General features: G+C 45.6%; 2 protein-coding genes across 12 annotated transcripts in view; one reads left to right on the forward strand and one right to left on the reverse strand.

Moving 5' to 3' along the window:
• MYPN (myopalladin) overlaps nucleotides 1–7,037 on the reverse strand; it is a 264,901-nt gene extending 257,864 nt beyond the window's left edge. For 5 of the 8 annotated variants that reach the window (XM_083148977.1, XM_083148980.1, XM_083148973.1 and 2 more), the window contains exon 1: nucleotides 6,665–7,037. The gene's annotated coding sequence lies outside the window, so the exon portion shown is untranslated. The remainder of the gene's footprint in view (nucleotides 1–6,664) is intronic. The other 3 variants (XM_083148981.1, XM_083148982.1, XM_083148976.1) reach the window with 2 other exon arrangements.
• HERC4 (HECT and RLD domain containing E3 ubiquitin protein ligase 4) overlaps nucleotides 1–20,467 on the forward strand; it is a 303,379-nt gene that overhangs the window by 220,830 nt on the left and 62,082 nt on the right. The window contains exons 1-3 of one of the 4 annotated variants that reach the window (XM_083148984.1): nucleotides 6,950–7,193; nucleotides 14,626–14,929; nucleotides 17,061–17,220. In XM_083148984.1, the coding sequence (XP_083005110.1) occupies nucleotides 14,704–14,929; nucleotides 17,061–17,220 (386 nt within the window). In that variant the 5' untranslated portion in view covers nucleotides 6,950–7,193; nucleotides 14,626–14,703. Of the gene's footprint in view, nucleotides 1–6,949; nucleotides 7,194–14,625; nucleotides 14,930–17,060; nucleotides 17,221–20,467 lie in introns of those variants that run through there. The other 3 variants (XM_083148983.1, XM_083148986.1, XM_083148985.1) reach the window with 3 other exon arrangements.

Below are 20,467 nucleotides of genomic sequence, written 5' to 3' on the forward strand. Positions count from 1 at the left end.
TCTCAAATGGAAAGTTGATAAAAGAGCATGGTGCTCTCCACAAGAAATTCCATAACTGCTGTATGAAAAATTTTGATTACAGAAAAAAATGGGTGACATTTAATAGGATGTGATTTTATTGCATTTTCCAAAATCGCACCATATTGCACTTTTCAAAATCGCATATTTTTGCCTGAATTTGCATATTTAATGAGATACAAATTTGCAGCAAAAGAGTTTTACTGTTCTCTTTTTTTAAGTCCAAGGGGGCCCATAAATGCCCCGGATGCAGTGGAGGCCTGTTGGGACTTGTACTTCACCTGAAAAAAGCAATTTTTTTTACACTTTTACGCATATCAGCCCACGGACGCCGGGGACAGCCCCGTGCTTCAGCCTGGGGGGAGTTCCCTTTTTTGGAGGGGTACCCGCGTACCCCGTCCAGGGCTGACCAGCCACGGTGAGCATGATACCTTATATAAAGTGTCGGGGGACCCCCAGTTTTTTGTCCCCAGTATTTTGGAACCAGGTCCGGCTCAATGAGTTATGCTCAGAAATTGGGACCTCGTGCCCTTTTTTTTTTCAATTTTAACTTTTACACATATACTGTATTAACACAGACCCATGCACAGATCTCAGTGATCTGTGCATGATTCTGTCAAATTCGTTTGTCAGAACCTGGTCTATTTGTTTGGCGATTTTTAGTAACGTTTACCAAAAATCGCATCCCATTAAATTTGCGAATTGTATACTTTATAATGGGAAAACATCTGGATGCAAATTGAAGTGTGACTAAAAATCGCCAGGTCAGAATGTGCGAATTCGCTACAAAAAGTGCTAATTTTTGCTGCAATTCGCATCCTATAAAATGTGCGATTTTCGGAAAAAGTGCAAACGTTTTTTTGCAATAATATCGCAAAATTCACAATATCGGACCTAATTAGATCTCGCCTAATATCCTTGTCCTTCTTACCCCAGCCCCCTCTTTGTCTTAGTATTCCCCCACTAAATGGCTACCTACCCTTAGATAAAGTGATAGATAATGGATATAGTTTGGAAATTGTTAATTTAATAGATAAAATATAGCTAGATCAATTTATACAGTGGATGTATGTACAGTGACTTTTGATGTGTCATTGTATACCAGGAATATATATATATATATATATATATATATATGCGGAGGGTCGGTCGGCACTCTGGCTAGTGTCGGAATGGACCGTGGTGACTTCCACAGGGTAAATGGATATCTTCTAGACAAAGGAGGCGGCACTCACGGGTTTTGCAAACAGTAAACGTGTATTAAAAATACATTACAAAAAACGTGTCACATAGGTCTCCTGACGTTTTGAGGCTCTAGGCCCCTTCTTCAAGGTGTGACCTGACTTAAGGTCGACATGGGCCAAGGTCGACATGACTTAAGGTAGAATTTGCATAAAGGTCGACATGAGGAAGGTCGACTGGTCATAAGGTCGACATGGGGTTTTTCACTGTTTTTTGAGCCGACATGTGCCGACAGGCGGTATTTCATGCCCTACCATCCACTAGGGCGTGGAGGAGGTTATTAAAGCTGTGGTGAGCGAAGCGAGCCACCGTGCCCGATGCATTGCGAGCGAAGCGAGGGTCCGATTCTCATTGCCAACTGTGTCCATGTCGACTGTGTCGACATTCGGATCAAAAAACAGTGAAAAACCCATGTCAACCTTATGACCAGTCGACCTTCCTCATGTCGACCTTTATGCAAATTCGACCTTAAGTCATGCCCATGTCGACCTTAAATCAGGTCGACCTTCCAGCCAGTCGACCTAATGACTGTAGACCTAAGTTCATTCTGACAGATGTACCGATTCCACTCTGGCACAGTAGAACTGTACTGTATGTGTATAGGCACCGGAATCTTGTTTGTCCACAATAAACTTCTTGATATCCTCTGAATGCAAGTGAATCCAATTAAGAAAGGCTCCCGAAGCAGTTTGCATGGGAAAGAAGAAAAGAGAAAAAGAGGGGCAGTGATTGCAGTGTCCCAAAATAATGCCATATGGGGCAGTTATCCCACTATTAAATGGCGTATCACACAATGTGGCAGGTGCACAGGCACATTGAGGTATCTTTAACGGGTCAGGACCACCTGGAGTGTAGGTGACACACAGAGATATATACGGATCGGTTTGAACCATACGCACACGTATTGAAGGTAGATCTCTCCTATAAAGGTATCTTTATATGGACTCCAACAGGTAATGTTCACGGGACATTAGCCTCTGTTCTGTTGGAGTGTGTTTCAGTGGGAAGGGGAAAGGACTGAAACACATTAGTGTTCATTAGTGTTGCTACAGTACATATCTCTTCACTATTTTTAAGCACAGATGGTTTTTTTACACCAAACTCACCTTGAAAAAGCAGTTTTTTTAAAAGTTTTAAAAATAGAGTATTTGATAAAAATATTTACCATATTATATGATATGTTACATTCCTTAATTTGTTTCGTATTTTTACCTACTTTGCTATCTTTGAGTAAATATATTTAGCAGAAATCCCTGAAGTACTGGATACTTTTTCCTGCCATTTTGACATTTTTGTAGGAATAAAAAGCTGCCACAAGGTGGCATATGTTCAGTTTGGAAAAGGTCCAATGAAGAGGACACCATACTCTGTGAGAACAAAAGATAGTTTCTATAGGAGTAAAAGAGGCCTTTTTATCAAACAATATTTGTGGCTATGTGAACTAGCCGCAGGTATTAAGTGTCACCAGAATATATGAATGAGGGATCGCTGCAGCCATCTCTGATACCTGCTGCAATCTCTCCATTGTCACCCACAGCCCCCTTAGGTTTCTATAGTGCAGTGGCGTAACTATCAAAACCGCCCCCCTCTCCCAGTAAAGATAGCGAACACCCAACCACCCCCCCCCCCCCCACCGCAGCTGACCCCGCGCTTTACTTTCCGCTGTCCTTAAGTGCCAGGGACCCGCAGCCGGCTCCCCTCCTGGTATGAAAAATGGACCATACCAAAATGTCCGCCCCCATACAGCAGACAGTTTCAGAGAACTGTCTGCTGTATGGGGTCGGACATTTTATGATGGTTGGGAGCCGGCTGAGGGTCCCTGGCCCTGAAGGACAGCGGAAAGTAAGGCACAGGTGCATGTGCGGCAGGGGGTAGTTTGTTTGGCATTATAATAGCCCCACAGACCCCCGCACTTACACAGCGCCCCGCAACTGCAGGGTCTACGGAGCTATTGTTACGCCACTGCTGTAGTGGTTGCTGCATGATTTACCAATATCGATAGCTGGCCTTCTGCGGCTAGTGCAATCTTCTGGATTTGAATTGTACCTTCCAGGCAGTCCAGACTGGCCATTTAGAGGTTTCCAGGTGCGACCTGAGAGTAATATCCAAGGGTGTGACATTCAGACTTAATCTTGGTTGTCAACCTTGGACAAAGCCCTGGAAAAACCCTGGTCAAATAGCAGTAGGTGTCGATTCGGGAACTTGCTCTTGGGTTGGTGCCTCTCATACCCTTTCACTTTGCTAATTCGGGTCAGATCTTTAACAATATTTAACCCTTCTTATAACCCAGGCTGAATTGCAGGGTTGGTCGACCCGAGTTATTAACTTTAGGGTTATATTCAGTTAGAGTCGGTACCATTCTGACATTCATTTGTCGGAATGGTTCCGACAAGCCCTATTTAATGAGCGTCCAAATCCGACTGTCGGATTTGACCATTCCTGGTATCCCGTCCTGCTGCTGCTGTCAGCAGCTCCGTGTGTGAAAGCACATGGAGCTGCTGGAGTGCCGTCCAGTCACCGCTGCCTGGAGAGAGGAGCTTGGTCAGGGGCACGCCTGTCATTGAGGAGAGTGTGTTCCACCAACCGCGTCTCCATCTGCCCCGCAGGTAAGCTCTCTCTCTCCTCCCTCGCCCCGTTCCCCCAGTCTGATCTCCTCAATCCGACTTTTTGGTCGGATTTGGCAGCGTTACCAACAAAAGCATGTGGATCCGCGGCTATTCTGCCGATCCACGTGTTTTTCGACAAGTAGGGAATTCACAACTTGTCGGTAATAAACTGCCAATATTGAATAGGTTGGAACCCCTTCCGACCTAAATTAGTTGGAAGCTGCCGTCTTTCCAACAAGTTATTATATTTGTTTTGTATTTTGTGCCGTAAAAGGCTAATGCAGGAATGTCCAAACTGTTGTGAAAACGGATTCAGTACTGAATCCCGGCGGTCGGGATCCCGGCGTTCAGAATCCCGACGCCGGAATCCCGACAGCCAAAATCCCGACAAGGGGGGGACGTGGATCGCCCCCCCTTGCGGGCTCGCTGCGCTCGCCACGCAGCGGGCCCGGTGCCTCGCTACGCTCGGCACACCAATTTATTCTCCCTCCAGGGGTGTCGTGGACACCCACGGAGGGAGAATGTGTCGGGATTTCGGCGGTCGGGATTCCGGCGTCGGGATTCTGAATACCGGGATCCCGACCGCCGGGATTTTAACTGCATCCCGTGAAAACAACACATCCCAATATGCCTTGCCAAAATTTTAGGGTACTTGTTTCCTAGCACGGCCACCCCGATTTCCATCGGGGTGGTTGTGTCGTAAAAATCGCGTCAATTGCATTGCATGCGATTTGGTCGCATGCGATGCGACCGACCCGATTTTTTGATTGAATCAAATGTGAATAGGGTCCCTGGGACCTGATTTTACATTGGATTCAATGTAAAATATTCCCTAGACCCCCAATTTTACAGCGTAAACCCCACCCCACGATTGACTTGAACCCGAAGCGTGGCGAGCGCAGCAAGCCCGCGAGGGTCGGCGGTGCGCGTCCTCCGACCTTTTCATTCCCCTACTATCCACGTCGGCATTGAGTTGAGCCCGAAGCGTGGCAAGCGTAGCGTGCCCCGCGAGGGGACGCGTATAACTTCACAGGTATACGCGTGCGCTCGCCACGCTTCGGGCTCGCCACACTATATATTCTCAACTCCACGCCGACGTGGATAGTAGGGGAATGAAAAGGTCGGAGGACGCGCACCGCCACCCCTCGCGGGCTCGCTGCGCTCGCCACGCTTCGGGTTCACGTCAATTGTGGGGTGACGACGGGGCCATATATAATGTGAAATGGGTCATATTGGCCCATTTCACATTTTTTACTATGTGAGATGGACTTAATGAAGTCCATCTCATCTTGTGCCATTATAATGGCACAAGACCAACGCGATGCTCCCGATTTCAATGTTAAAAAATATTTTAGGTACTCTTTACCTAGAAGGGCGCCAGCGATTGGAATCGCGGGCGTCGGGGGTAAAATCGCGGTCATCGCGGGTAAATCGCGGGTACATAAAAATCTGCTGCCCGCGATGACTGCGATTTTCCCATAGGGAACAATGTTAAAAAGGCTGATTGACCGCGATTTTCATGTAAAATGCCTCAATGCCCGCGATTTGGCCATAGGAATCAATGTTTAATGGGCTACAGAGCCCAAATAGGCACAATTAACCCTTAAATGTCCCCCCAAATTTTTAACGCCACCCCACGATCCACGCCAACCCGAAGCGTGGCGAGCGCAGCGAGCCCGCGAGGGGCGGCGGTACGCGTCCTCCGACCTTTTCATGCCCTACTATCCACGTCGGCGTGGAGTTGAGAATAGAATAGTGTGGCGAGCGCAGCGAGCCACCGAGCCCGAAGAGCGCAGCGAGCCCCGCGAGGGGACGCGGATACCTTCACAGGTAAACGCGTCCCTTCGCGGACTTCACAGGTGTCCGCGTGGCCACGGACACCTGTGAAGCCCGCGAGGGGACGCGTTTACCTGTGAAGGTATCCGCGTCCCCTCGCTGCGCTCGCCACACTATTCTATTCTCAACTCCACACCAACGTGGATAGTAGGGCATGAAAAGGTCGGAGGACGCGTACCGCCGCCCCTCGCGGGCTCGCCACGCTTTGGGTTGGCGTGGATCGTGGGGTGGCGTTAAAAATTTGGGGGGACATTTAAGGGTTAATTGTGCCTATTTGGGCTCTGTAGCCCATTTAACATTGATTCCTATGGCCACATCGGGTCCATTGAGGCATTTAACAGTAAAATCGCGTCGGTCGGGCCATTTAACATTGATTCCTATGGGAAATCGGGAGCATCGCGTCGCGGGCATCGCGGGTACATTTATGGCCGGCCGCGACGCGACCGACGCGATTTCCATGTTTAACATGGGTTTCAATAGGAAATCGCGGGCATCGCGTCGGTCGCGTCCAGACATAAATGTACCCGCGATCACCACGACGGGCGCCCTTCTAGGTAAAGAGTACCATATTTTAACATTGAAGCCTATGGCAAAATCGGGGGCATCGCGTCGGGGCCAATGTTAATGGTCCCGACCGACGCGATGCCCGCGATTTTCCCTTTGACGCAAAATGGACCTGATTTCAAAGGAAATCGGGTCCATCGCGGCCATCGTGTACCTTAACTTAAAGATACACGATGGCCGCGATTGTGGCATTCTAGGAAACAAGTACCAATTTTAGCATTCCCTACTTGCAAAACCGTGGCAAGGCATGATGGGACTTGTAGTTTCACAACAGCTGGAGGGCCATAGTTGGGACATGCCCGGGCTAATGCAAGCACTTTGAGTCCTATTAGGAAAAAAGTGCTATATAAATAACATTATTATAATTAAGATGGCAGTTTACATTCTAATGAACATACCTATTAGAGCTTTAACACCGCACCTCGACCCTGGTAGACAATTCTCTATAGGGTATATTTTCTTTTTATGTTAGTAACGTTTCTTTCCAGTAAACTATGGATATAACTAGTTCTCTGTGTGTCGCACCTTGTGGTTTTCTTTGTGGCACATACTGTAGAACTGACTATGACAAGGCCATACTGCCTGCACTACGCCCGCCTGCCTGCGGGACATCCACATACTGTACATGCCGCCTGCTGAGCACGGTGGTTCGGGCACCTTCTAGCACAGTCTACCGGAAGGTGACATCACACGACCGCAGGGAGCTCGGCGGCCAGGCCCCCCCTCTCCGTAACCTAGAACTCCCTGGAATCTTCCACCCCCTCCCCCGGGCTCCGCCGCGCACACGGATCACGTCACCGCGCCGCCGCCACTCTCTCAGCTGCTGGGGCTGCGGTTGGAGTTGGAGGCTGCGGGTGAGTAGTGCGGGAGCTGTCAGTCTGGGTACAGCGGCCTGTGCTGTGCACGCAGCAACAGCTTATGGACGAGGTGACTGACAGCGCAGTGTGTGTGTATTGTTTGCTGCTACCTACAGCATGTACTTCCTGCGTGTGTGCTCTGCATGTCACCCTGTGTGTCACATACATCACTTATGGTATAGTAACAGCACACTGTCCGTGTGCTCTGCATGTCACCCTGTGTGTCACATACATCACTTGTGGTATAGTAACAGCACACTGTCCGTGTGGTCTGCCTGTCACAATGGTCGAACACAGTGTTCTACACATATGAGATCCATACCAGTGTTACCAAGAAGCCTCTGTGCACATCTGTGTTACTAAATACCCACTATTGCCCATCCAATTTACAAAGTACCCCCTTGCTTGCTTGTGCCATCCGTGTTACCAACCCCATTCATGTCCGTACCTAGCACCCCCTTGCCCATCTGTGTTACCAAGTGCCTGCTTGTGCCCATCCGTTTTAAAAATAATTCCCTCATTCACATCCATGGGACGTAATACTCCTTCGTTCCCAGGACCATAACTAGGGTGTTTGTATCTGATGCCACTGAACAGATACCTGTGTGTGGTACCGACTGCTGCAATCAATGAGCATCGTAGATACCAAGGCTCAGTAGTAGCAGAGATCTGCCCACCGCTTATATTGAAACAGCCTTAGAGCACAGCAAGGGTACTTCAACCCCACACTGCAGGGTTCCCAGAGCTGTAAGCCATGTATAGCAGGCATGTCCAACGTTGGCCCTCCAGATGTTGTGAAACTACACATCCCAGCATGCTTTGCCACAGTTTTGCTATTAGAGAATGCTAAAACTATTGCAAAGCATGCTGGGATGTATAGTTTCAAAACATCTGGAGGGCCAACGTTGGACATGCCTGATGTATAGGCACAGAAACAGGAGGACAGCAGGAGCCAGTAGCAAGGCACGACAGAGTACACAACGGACCGCTAGAACATGTGTATAAGTGGCACTGCTACTGTGTGGTGTAATGTGTATAAGGTTTACTACTATGTGATGAAACATGAATAACAGACACTACTGTGTGAATAAGGGTCACTACTATGCAGTGTAATGTGAATAAGAGGCACTACTGTGTGTTGCATAATGTGAATTGGTACTTTTGTATTGCCACTCCTCTTTCCTGTGAGATTGTGCCCCTTTTTTGGACACACACTTTTTCTATTTGAATTATAAGGCTGCGAGAAGGTGCATAAATGCTATTTCTTGCACTGGGCACCACAATGTCTAGTTATGGTTTTGCTCATGTACATCCATGTTACTAAGTACCCCCCTCATTCCCATCCGTGTTACCAAGTACCCTCCTCATTCCCATCTGTGTTGCAAAGTACCCCCTCATTACCATCCTGTTACAAAGTATTAATTCCCTTGTATTTATCAAGGAGTCCCAGCCCCGCTTCCCTATCTGCTTTACCCAAGCAGCCCCCGCTTCCCTGTCTGCTTTACCCAAGCAGCCCCCGCTTCCCTGTCTGCTTTACCCAAGCAGCCCCCGCTTCCCTGTCTGCTTTACCCAAGCAGCCCCTGCTTCCCTGTCTGCTTTACCAAAGCAGCCCCTGCTTCCCTGTGTGCTTTACCCAAGCAACCCCTGGTTCCCTGTGTGCTTTACCCAAGCAACCTCCGGTTCCCTGTGTGCTTTACCCAAGCAACCCCCGGTTCCCTGTGTGCTTTACCCAAGTAGCCCCTGGTTCCTTGTCTGCGTGACCCAAGTAGCCCCCATTTCCATGTCTGCGTGACCCAAGGTACCCCCGCTTCCCTGTCTGCTTTACCCAAGTAGCCCCCGCTTCCCTGTCTGCTTTACCCAAGTAGCCCCCGGTTTCCTGTCTGCGTGTCCCAAGTAGCCCCCGGTTCCCTGTCTGCGTGTCCCAAGTAGCCCCCGGTTCCCTGTCTGCGTGTCCCAAGTAGCCCCCCGGTTCCCTGTCTGCGTGTCCCAAGTAGCCCCCCGGTTCCCTGTCTGCGTGTCCCAAGTAGCCCCCCGGTTCCCTGTCTGCGTGTCCCAAGTAGCCCCCGGTTCCCTGTCTACGTGTCCCAAGTAGCCCCCGGTTCCCTGTCTACGTGTCCCAAGTAGCCCCCGGTTCCCTGTCTACGCGTCCCAAGTAGCCCCCGGTTCCTTGTCTGCGTGACCCAAGTATAACTCGTTTCCCTTTCTGCGTGACCCAAGTAGCTCCCATTTCCCTTTCTGCGTGGCCCAAGTAGTCCTGGGTCCTTGTCTGCTTTACCAGGTATCCCCTGGGTCCTCTCTGTATACATTTATCCGTATACACACTATAAAGCTATTTCTGTCTTGTTTACAGCAAGCTTGTGATGAAATGACTTTGCTCAGTTGTGCACTTTGAACAACGTCTCATGTGAACTGTCAGGCAGTTTGTTTGTCTGTTTCCCAGGTTCTGCTGTGTTTGGCATGATAACTGCATGTGTGATGCTATATACCTGTCTCTAAGCAAAATCATAAGCAAAGTTTAAAAAAAAATTGGAGGCTTTTATATAACACGTAATTGTTTATATATTTTCTTTCTTTATTTGAATCATAAAATGTGATAATCCTCATGTAATCTGTACTTTAGTGATGTCACCTGTTTAGGATTCACATGAACTCTGGGAGCTTAGTGTAAAAGCCGTATAACCTCTAGTGTTCTATTTATGTTTGAAATGCAAATAAAATATATGTCAAACATATCTGACACGTGGTTGCTGACTAGCGTCATGAGGTTATTTGAGGACGCACTGTTGACCTAAAGCAATGGAACACAACATTTGTGAAATCTGCTACAAGTAAAAATGTTAGTGCATATGTGGACATTAAATAGGTGTCCTTAGCAGGGGAGTGGATCGTTTTATCGACCACACTACGGTCGACAGGCAGGAAGGTCGACATGGTTGAAGGTTGACATGTGTCTAGGTCGAAAGGGGACAAGGTCGACATGGTTTTAGGTCGACATAGCGTTAGGTTGACAGGTCGCAAGGTCGACATGGGTTTTTACAGGGTTTTTTTTTTTACCTGAATGTCAACACAGTCGACATGGACACTGTTTGAAGTCAACCGTAGCCCCTCGGATAGCTCGCTTCACTCGCAATGCTTCGGGCTCAAAAAACAGTCGACCTAACGCTATGTCAGCCTAAAACCATGTCTACCTTGTCCCCTGTCGACCTTCAACCATGTCGACCTAGAACCCTTTCGACCTTCCTGCCTGTCGACCCCACGGTGTCGACCTAATGACTGTCAACCTAAGTGTGGTCGATAATACGACCGTAAGCCCTTAGCAGAAACATTTACACTTGTGCACACACCCTAATGTATCTGTCCAGTACCACAATGGTCATTTAAACAAATTTATCCAATCACTTTTATCTCTTTTCCAGAGTTTGAGCACAAATGGTTGACTGTCCTTTGTTCCCATTCATTACCAGATTTTTGTTCCCACCAGACAGATTGGACATATAAATCTTTTGGTGTGTACCCAGCTTTAAGGCCACCATCGACTAGTGCGATATGGCAACTTTTTATGTGATTACAATGATCGCATGAAAGTGACATATCGCATGTCTTTTTCCTGCAATAGCGATGCTGGTTCCATTGTGCCTAGCATCGCAGTCACAGATCCTACGTACTGCCATGAATATTGCAGCCCATAGGCCTTACTGGGATCACATACAATAAATTGTATGAAAAAGGGTCGCATACAGTATTAGTGCTCATTCTAGCACCCGCCATATTTGAAAACCTATGCAGTTCCTCTTCCCTGCCTGGGGTGTCCCTGTCTGCTGTGGTGTTTCTAGCACATGTCAGGTTTTCATATTAGTGCTGATATACAAACCACACTGTGCTAGAAGCACTTCAGCAGACAGCAACACCCCAGGCAGGGAAGAGGAACTGCATGGGTTTTCAAATATGGCAGGTGCTAGAATGAACACTAAGTATATCATATGCACTCCTGCTGCCCAGCAGCTGCTGGGTATTGCATTTGACGTACCATGTGATACCTCGCCCTAGTGGTCAGGGGCCTTTTGTCTTTAATGTTAGTGATACAATTAATTTTAATGATACAGATGGGGCTTGCGTCATCTTTGCAGGGCTGGCACAAGACGCTCGCGTGCCCCCTGGGCAACGGACCCTGCCTCCGGTCCCCGCCGTCGCCCTCACCGCCCCGAGCGCCCCCTAACCCTGCCTGTCTCCCTGAAGCGGAGATGGGCAGGGACACGCAGCGTCCTCACCGAGAGACTGGGATGTGCGTGTGAGACGCACGCGCGTCCCAGTTCAGTGTAGCCCCTGTCCGCCGGCGCTCGCCAGCGGGGAGGGTCTGGCGAGCCCCGGCCAAGGATGGCAGGGGTTACATCTGTACAACTATAAAGGTGGCGCATATCACATTAGTTAATGCAGTCCTATAAAGTGGTTCCTCTTAGCCGTGAACAGCTTGCAGGAGGGGAGCTGTTTGGTGTTGCAACAGCATTTAAGCACTAAACTTTCCCAATGGAGCTTGTTCTAGTGCCCCACACGCACAAAAGTCCGCAAGTCCAGGGTATACAACCATACGTACTGATTCTGGGAGCTGTTTTTGGGGGATACATACAGATGACCAGTAGACAGGATGCTGGTGGACAGAAGACCGATACAGGAATCCCGTCAGGGATCCGGTAAGTATTCTTGCTTTCTCCCCCAACCTTAAACCCCCCCCCCCCATAGCTTAACCCTCACCATTAGTGCCTATCCCTAACCTTCATACCCTGCAGCCTAACCCTTACTCCCCCCCCCCAAACGCACACCTACCTTCCGTCTCCCTCCCTGCGGCCTAACCTTGACCCACCCCTGCATACTTACGATAGGGATGCTGGTAGTACCCGTTTCCATCATGTCTGTTTTCTGGTGCCGGTCTTCGGCCTGGGAGTCAGGATTCCACCATCAGTATTTTGGCTGCCGGCATAACTAACTGTCTGGATGTTAATTGCTTCCTGTTCACGGCTTATTGTGCCAATATGTTTACAAGAGCAGTGTAGTTCCACCTGTAGTACAGTCGTCTTTTAATGTCTGAACTAAATAATGATAGCAATCTCAGTCATTGCAAAAGGGGCTTATTCATGGCTCATGTTTGCTGGCTTTGTGCTAGTGGCCAAAATTGTGGAAACCTATTTGAAAAATGTACATTTTTGAAGTTTAACAGCTTATAGCACTAATATATTTCAGTATTATACCAAATGGCATAAATCATTACAATGGCAATTCAATTTAGAACATTATACAACATAAAACAATAAACCTTATACAAAAAAATATCTTAAACTGCATCCTAACCGGCCTCGCTCGATCCCAACTGGCTCCTTTCCAATCTGTCCTCAACTCGGCAGCCAGGCACATCTTCCTCTCCCGCCGCTCTAATTCTGCCACTCCCCTTCAACAAAATCTGCACTGGCTCCCATTCCCCTACAGAATCCTCTTCAAACACCTCACACTCACATACAGGGCCATCTCTAATTCCATTGCTCCATATATCTCTAACCTCATCTCCATTCATACACCCTCCCGCCCTCTACGGTCGGCTGACGACTTTCGTCTCTCCTCCACCCTGATCACTGCTTCCCATGCTAGAGTACAGGACTTTGCCCATGCTGCACCCCTTCAGTGGAACGCACTCCCTCGCTCCATAAGACTCTCCCCGACCTTACAAAGCTTCAAACAGGCACTGAAAACTCACCTATTCATCAAAGCATACCCTTCCACTGCATAAACCAGCTGGTTCTCCGACCCCTTGCCTGTTTACATCCTGCTATCTAACCACCACCCCCTCGCTTGCACCTCTTGTAATCTGTCTGTCTCCCATTCCTACTAGATTGTAAACTCCTCTGAGCAGGGCCCTCTTCCCTCCTGTTGTCAAAGCCCACTTCTCTTCACATGTCACTCACAGCTCTCCTATACTCCAACACTCAGTGACCATCTTCTTCTGCATACTCATCTCCATCATTGGTCTCAAGCCTCTAGTTCAGTGGTAGCCAACCCTAGCCCTCGAGAGCTACCAACAGTGCACATTTTCCAGACAACCTAGCTGCTGCACAGCTGCACTCATTAATCACTGGCACATTTTAAAAGATACACAGATGGAGCTAATTAACTCACTTGCGATTCTGTGAGGAGACCTGCAAAACATGCACTGTTGGTAGCTCTCGAGGACTAGGGTTGGCTACCCCAGCTCTAGTTGTATGTTAATTGAGTCCTCACTACTTATATTTAAGCTGTAATGTGTATTGAACTGTGGCGCTCTTTATTTGTACTCCTATTTTTCTTATTTAGGTACTTGTGGATTATCACGGCTCCCATCGCATGCCATATATAGTGGCATGCGATGGCATGCGATTGGATACGTTTTTTTTGCAGTTTTTAACTTTTTTTTACAAAATCGCATGCGATCACATGCGTTTTTTTAACAGAAAAGCATCCAAATGCATTGAAATTAGTATCAAACATGTTCAATGGCCCCCAAATGTCATTTTTGAGGCTGTACCACCCCCACTATCAACGCGAACCCGAAGCGTGGCGGTACGCGTCCTACGACCTTTTCATACCCCCACTATCCACGTCGGTGTGGAGTTGAGAATAGAAAGTGTGGCGAGCGCAGCGAGCCACCGAGCCCGAAGCGTGGGGACGCGGACACCTGTGAAGCCCGCGAGGGGACGCGTATACCTGTGAAGGTATCCGTGTGGGTATGAAAAGGTCGTAGGACGCGTACCGCCGCCCCTTGCGGGCTCGCTGCGCTCGCCACGCTTCGGGTTTGCGTTGATAGTGGGGGTGGTACAGCCTCAAAAATGACATTTGGGGGCCATTGAACATGTTTGATACTTATTTCAATGCATTTGGATGCTTTTCTGTTAAAAAACGCATGCGATGCGATATACGATGCACATCGTGGGAGCCGTGATTGTCCACAAGTACCGTTATTTATTCAATGTTATGCCAAGTTTTGTCTCCCTGTACTGTTCCTTTGTACGGCGCTGCAAAACACTTGTGGCGTCTTATAAATAAAATTATAATAAATAATAATAATAGGCAAACATGACTAAAATCCATCCGAAAATGAATTGAATAGTAAAGTCTGTTTTTTCATCTATTTGAAAAAACGTAAAACTTAATAAAACTGAATACCCCCTGAGACTGTAAATCTTTCCAAAGAGGGAGAGTAGACGTCTGTTGTGTATTACATGTCATCATCTGCCTGTGTATTGAGATGCTGACTAATATCGGTGGGATCAAGCATTTATAATGTTCTAAAAGCGTTCTGGTTGAGGCATTAACTGAGAACTGTCATGAAAAAGGCATTACCCAGAAGTCTATTTTCCTTTGTAGGTGGATTATTTATTCCCTCTGAATATAAATTGTAATCTTCCTAACTCTTCTCATTGCTGTAATGCATTAACCCTGAATAAATCTATAGTTTAATTTTTTATATGTTTTCTTGGCAGCACTCCAGTCCTGATTACTGAGCGAGCCCCATCAATCTGCAAATCTGGACTCTTGTTTATACCTGGAACCCACCAATCATGTTGTGTTGGGGAAATGCTTCATTTGGACAGCTGGGACTAGGGGGGATCGATGAAGAGATTGTTATAGAACCCAGAAGCTGTGATTTCTTCCTAAACAAAAAAGTCTGTGATGTAGGATGTGGAAGCAGACATACTGTGTTTGTATTGGACGATGGGACCGTTTATACTTGTGGATGCAATGATCTAGGACAATTAGGACATGAGAAAGGCAGGAAAAAGCCAGGTAAGAACATTTGTCTTTTGAATCCAATTATAAGGGAATACATAAAGCAGTCGTTCCCAAACCTTCTTGAATCCCATCACCCTAGAGTTTCAGAAATTTTGGTTGGAAGCCAAAAGCACTGTTTTTTTGTATTACATTGACCATTAATAATTTGAATTGGTCCTAGACCACGAACCTGATGCACCTCTGTCACTGTCCTAAGGCACCCCACGGCCCAAAGTTTGGGAACCACTGACATAGAGAGAGGATATAAGATACTCTATTGGATGAAGAAATGTTAATTCACGGTGACATGGCTTCTTTCACTTTTCCCTTGGCAACTCTCCAGAAAGCACAGGCAGATATTTGTGGATTCTAAATATATTATCTTCCCATATATATGATATCGCCCCTTTGCCTTACAGCTTTTCATACTGTAGATGTACATTATGTTAGTATCATTTATTTTGGCAGATGTATTAAGCCTTAACAAGAAATAAATGCAAGGGTGATAAAGAGAGATAAACGTCCAGCCAATCAGCTCCTTTCTGACTTTTTTCAAACACAGCCTGTAACATGGCAGTTGGCAGGTGATTGGCTGGACGTTTATCTCTCTTTTTTACCCTTGTATTTATCTCTATTAAGGCTTAATACATCTGCCCCCTTAATACAGCTCACAAAGTGCTAGCCATGCCCCCACAATGATGCAAGACAGGGGCTTGAATCGTGATTGTGACATTACCACAAAACCACGCCCTCTTTTCACAAGCTACGGACATTTCCCGAAAGCATGCGTCCCAATGAGGAACTATTTGGGAGGTATGGAATATCCATCTGAAATGTACAATCCCTTTCTGTCAACCTATTAGTAACATTAACCCTTGACTGCCAAGTGAATGTCTAAATAGGTGTGAATATTGGCAAGCAAATATTTGTATTTATTATAATGACCTGTAATGATTACCTTCTATAGGAAATATCGTTTTTTATATTTTATTTTATAATTTTTATACTATGTGATTTTGCACACCTCTCACAGAGCTTTAAGCACTCAAGGGGTTAAGCAATAATGATAATAATGCAGCAGTATTTTACTTTCGGCTTATCTCATACACACTCCCACAGTTGTGCTGCAAGCTAATGTTTGATAAGCAACTGAATGTCATTGTAAGTTCTAGGCCTGTGCCATAAACTGGATAAATATGGCATTTCCAAAAGCTGGTCTATCTTTGGCATCCTGTGTAATCATTATTATGTACAAACTGATCTGCATGACTACTTTTGTTATTTAAAAGCGTTGCCTTTTTAAGGGGGAACCGTAACTTTTTATGAATAATATCCTCTAATGAAGGTTTAACCTATTATATAGTATTCCTGCTAGGCTGCGCCCTGCCCGATTTATAAAGGGCAAAATGCGCCCTGCCCCTCTGGCAGCGCCCCGCTAAAACAGCCTGCCTCTGTCCCCTCTATTGTGGAATGTCTTCCGGGTGGCCGGGTCAAAAACATTTTAAAATACTGGGTAGTTAGAGGCCCCCGCATTCAAAGGTCTGCCTAGACTTTTGAAATGTTTTCGCAAATTCTGCCGCTGACTACTGCCGCACGCCAGCCCTTCTGCACAGCGCTCCACTACACCACCGCCAGGATATAAGATACTCTATTGGATGAAGAAATGTGAATTCATGGGTTCTTTCACTTCTGCCGCCCACTCCGCTACACCGATGCCCGCCACCAGCGCTCCTGCCGCCCTCCGATCGCATGTGGTTAAAAACCACTTGCGATCACTCATGCAATTTGATAAATATGTGCAGCTCATAATATCTATCAACGCGACATTGGACGCGGCCGCGGGACCGCGCATAGCATCGGGTGACACATTTGATGTGCATACAATCCTTCGATTTGATGCGGTCAAAATCAAAGAATTGTATGCAATATCACAGTAATTCCATATACAGTAATGACAAGTCCTCAGGCCTGTAGTTGACATTATGGGCAATAGTACAGGTCATACAGTGCATTTAACTAAATCTGAATGCTCAGTGATTTAAGTACTCTCCATTACCTCTTCTACATTGGAACTGTGAAGTACAGTAAGCTGCATATAAATGTTTCCCTGTACTTACAATCATTATATTACTTTTGCCTTTTCTAGAGCAAGTCGGTGCCCTTGATGCTCAGAATATTGTTGCTGTCTCGTGTGGGGAAGCGCACACTCTGGCACTTAATGACAAAGGCCAGGTGTTTTCTTGGGGTCTAACTAAGGATGGCCAGATAGGTATTCATGTGATAGAAGAATATGTCCGGGTACCAAGGTAATGCACTAACCATAATTACTACATTGCCATAAATGTCTGCTTGCAGTTGCAAAAATATTGTATAAAGCTTTGGCAGGTGATCTGTATTTAAGTTTCATGCTTCTTGAAACAAATCATTTTCTAAATAAAAATAGTATTTCTTAGTACCTGTAACTATATGAAGTTTTGTCCAATAATTGATATAATATGAAACATAATGGTTTATAGACTGTTTGTTTGTAGCTGTTGTATGCATATAAAATAGAATGTCTGCTTAGGGCAACATTATAAAGTAGGAACGTAGAGTTTCAAAGTAACCAATACAATATATAAAATGGGATACATACGTATGACCGGCGGTCAGAATACAGACATGGCATCCCAAGGGCAATATACTTATTCTCCACCTAGCTCTCCGTTCCACAGCCTAACATTAACCCCGCCTCCTTGTATTCTAACCCTAAGAATATACTCCTTTGTTTCATTTGTACATGCACTCACTGGGGCAGATTAGGTTTTTTCACATTGGGGCTAATTCAGATGGTTGGTGTAGCTATTGCTACTGCTTCCTTGGATAGCTGTGTGCATAAATGCAGCAGGCGGCAACTACATTAAGTAGATGCCTCCTGCTGCTCTATTGATCTGAGCTGCATTGGTGGTACTTGGCTTGGCATGGTGTAGTGTTGAAGTACATTTATTTATATATGTCTATCTAATTTATTCATTTCGCACGCAACCAATAATTGAATGTCCAGATTTATAACCAATGAATATTATTTATGAATGTAAACTGATGAAACTGTATCATGGATCACAAAATATAACAATACAGGTATTATACATAATAACGATTATTGCTCCAGCATCCTTAAATAAAGCTAACCTCAGTGATGTATAATGTGTATGTGAATTATAGCGCGGGAGGGGGCGTGGCTATGAAGCAGCCATTTTGTGTTACCAAGTCTTTGTGTCCGCCATTTTGTGTACTGCCGCATGGCACACAAAGGAACCTTATTGTCGGCCATTTTAGATTCCACTACATAGCAGACAAAGGAACCTTAACTAAAGACTAATAACTTCCGCCTGGCGATCACACATAAACTGACTGTACTTTCATATTTCTATTCACAACATTTATTCCAAATTAACCTCTAACCTGCATTTACACGATACTCACGATCCTGAATATAACTCGCATATTCAGCAAACACACTTTACCTGCAGCATACACAATTGAATATCATTTAAGCTACAATGTACTTCTGTACAAAACACCTAAATAGTACCACACAATCCAAGGACCAATCACATCACAATCACATCACAAGCTATTACACACACACCATCCGAGCATCACGCTATCCACATTTGTTATATACTATGTAGGCTCCATCAGATAGTCTATCCAGACACTCTCACTGGACACCACACAAAGCACTCGCACTCTGTTCTTGCATAGCCTTACACATGCATTCAAACACCAAGAATCCAGACAATAGTGAACTACCCTCACAGCACATGTTTCTCAAAGTCACATCCGAATATCTAGATAATCTAGCCAGACAATATACTTTAAAAGCCTTTCCGCAATCACACTTGGACATACAGTGGCACATAGCAAACAAAAAGAAGCTATTTACACTCCTTGCATACAAAAGATCCAGGACCTAGGCCTTTGCTTTGCCACATGGCAGCAGCAGGATTAGGCCTCACTTTGTCCACATGTAAACGTACACGGCTATATCTACCAATTTAAGCCTATCCTTACTCACATTCATAACAGCTACACATACCTATATATATATATCAGATTCCAATCATTACTTTATCTCTTACAGTCTCGTTTCACATACCTTCCAATCATTTGACCTTCTCAGACCTTCAACACTCCATACCTGACCATACTCTCATGAATAAGCTCTATCCCTTATCAATATTCCGAGCCATGCCTGATACACAGAAAATTAAACATTTGGTACTTATTCCTCAATCATGTCCTGGCGAGTTCAGTCCCATCGCTCCTTTCGTCTGCTGCTACAAACACACACTGAACTATTTGATTCTCTCTTGCTTTTTTTTAAGAGAACTCTCGGGGGAGGGGAGAATCTATTCATTCACCTGGTTTCTCTAGATAGACACGCCCCTTTGTTTGCTGTATCTTGTGACTGGCTTAGTTAGCTGGTGAATGGGAAATGTAAATGACTTCATTTCTAATGCTGGTTTAAGAATATGCTACTACTAACAATATCCATTGTAATATTTCTCTGCAATGTGATATGGAATTCTAATAACTGTCATCTGACAGTTATTATAATTTCGCACCTTTGGAGTCCAAACATGACATTATATGTGAATCTAAAAATATGTAAATTAATATTCAATCTTTTCCTTACTTATGAGATATCAATAATATTTATCTCAGACTATATTAATTTAGTGGGCATGATTATAATTATAATTATGGAAATTATATGCTGGGAAAAATTAGGCATTGACAGTCGTCCATTTGACAGTAAATAAAACTGTCACATTAATAATGCATAATTTCCGCATTAATTTTCATAATTCATAAAATTTCAATATTTTTCATAAAAATATTTTTCATTGATAAAAAAAAGGTTTTTTTTAAGGGTGGAACTTATGTGTATGTGTAGAAAGAAGGGGATGTATCATTTTTGCGCAATGGCTTAATCCGAGATTAATAATAAATGGGGGAGGGCATTTACTTAACGCCGGCATGTCCAGACCATGACCTCACAATAGTTGTAGGGCCACAGCCCAGACACACACGACTGAATGATACATTTGGGGAGTGTATGTGTAGTCTATGTGGGTGTAGTGTTCCTGCATAGGTGTTGTGTTACCTACCGCAGGGTGTACAGGGTTGAACAACCTTCATATGTCCTACAAAGGATGCTGGGAAAACATGGATGAATGACATAACAAAAAAACAATTTAACAGAGTATTATAAAGATTTCCTGAAAGAGTGGAGAACAGTCATTTCTCCTAGTGCAGTTAGTGGACTAAAAACCCGGCTAGACCTCCCGGGACAAAAACCGTTCTAACGCACTTTTGGGTCATTCCTAGTGTCTCTTGACATTAAACTAAGGGCCAAAGAAAGTCTCTAGTGGGTCTTCTGCTCATCACGACGTGGGGTCGTCTAGGGGTCATCATTCTCTTGGTCGGCTTGTATATTTCGTCGGCTCTTGGGGCTTTCTAGCTGGGTTCCTGTCCAGTCATCTGTCGGTATCCAAGTCGTCATCT

This window comes from Crinia signifera, chromosome 6 (genome assembly GCF_055691185.1).
Source record: "Crinia signifera chromosome 6, ASM5569118v1, whole genome shotgun sequence".
NCBI lineage: Eukaryota > Metazoa > Chordata > Amphibia > Anura > Myobatrachidae > Crinia > Crinia signifera.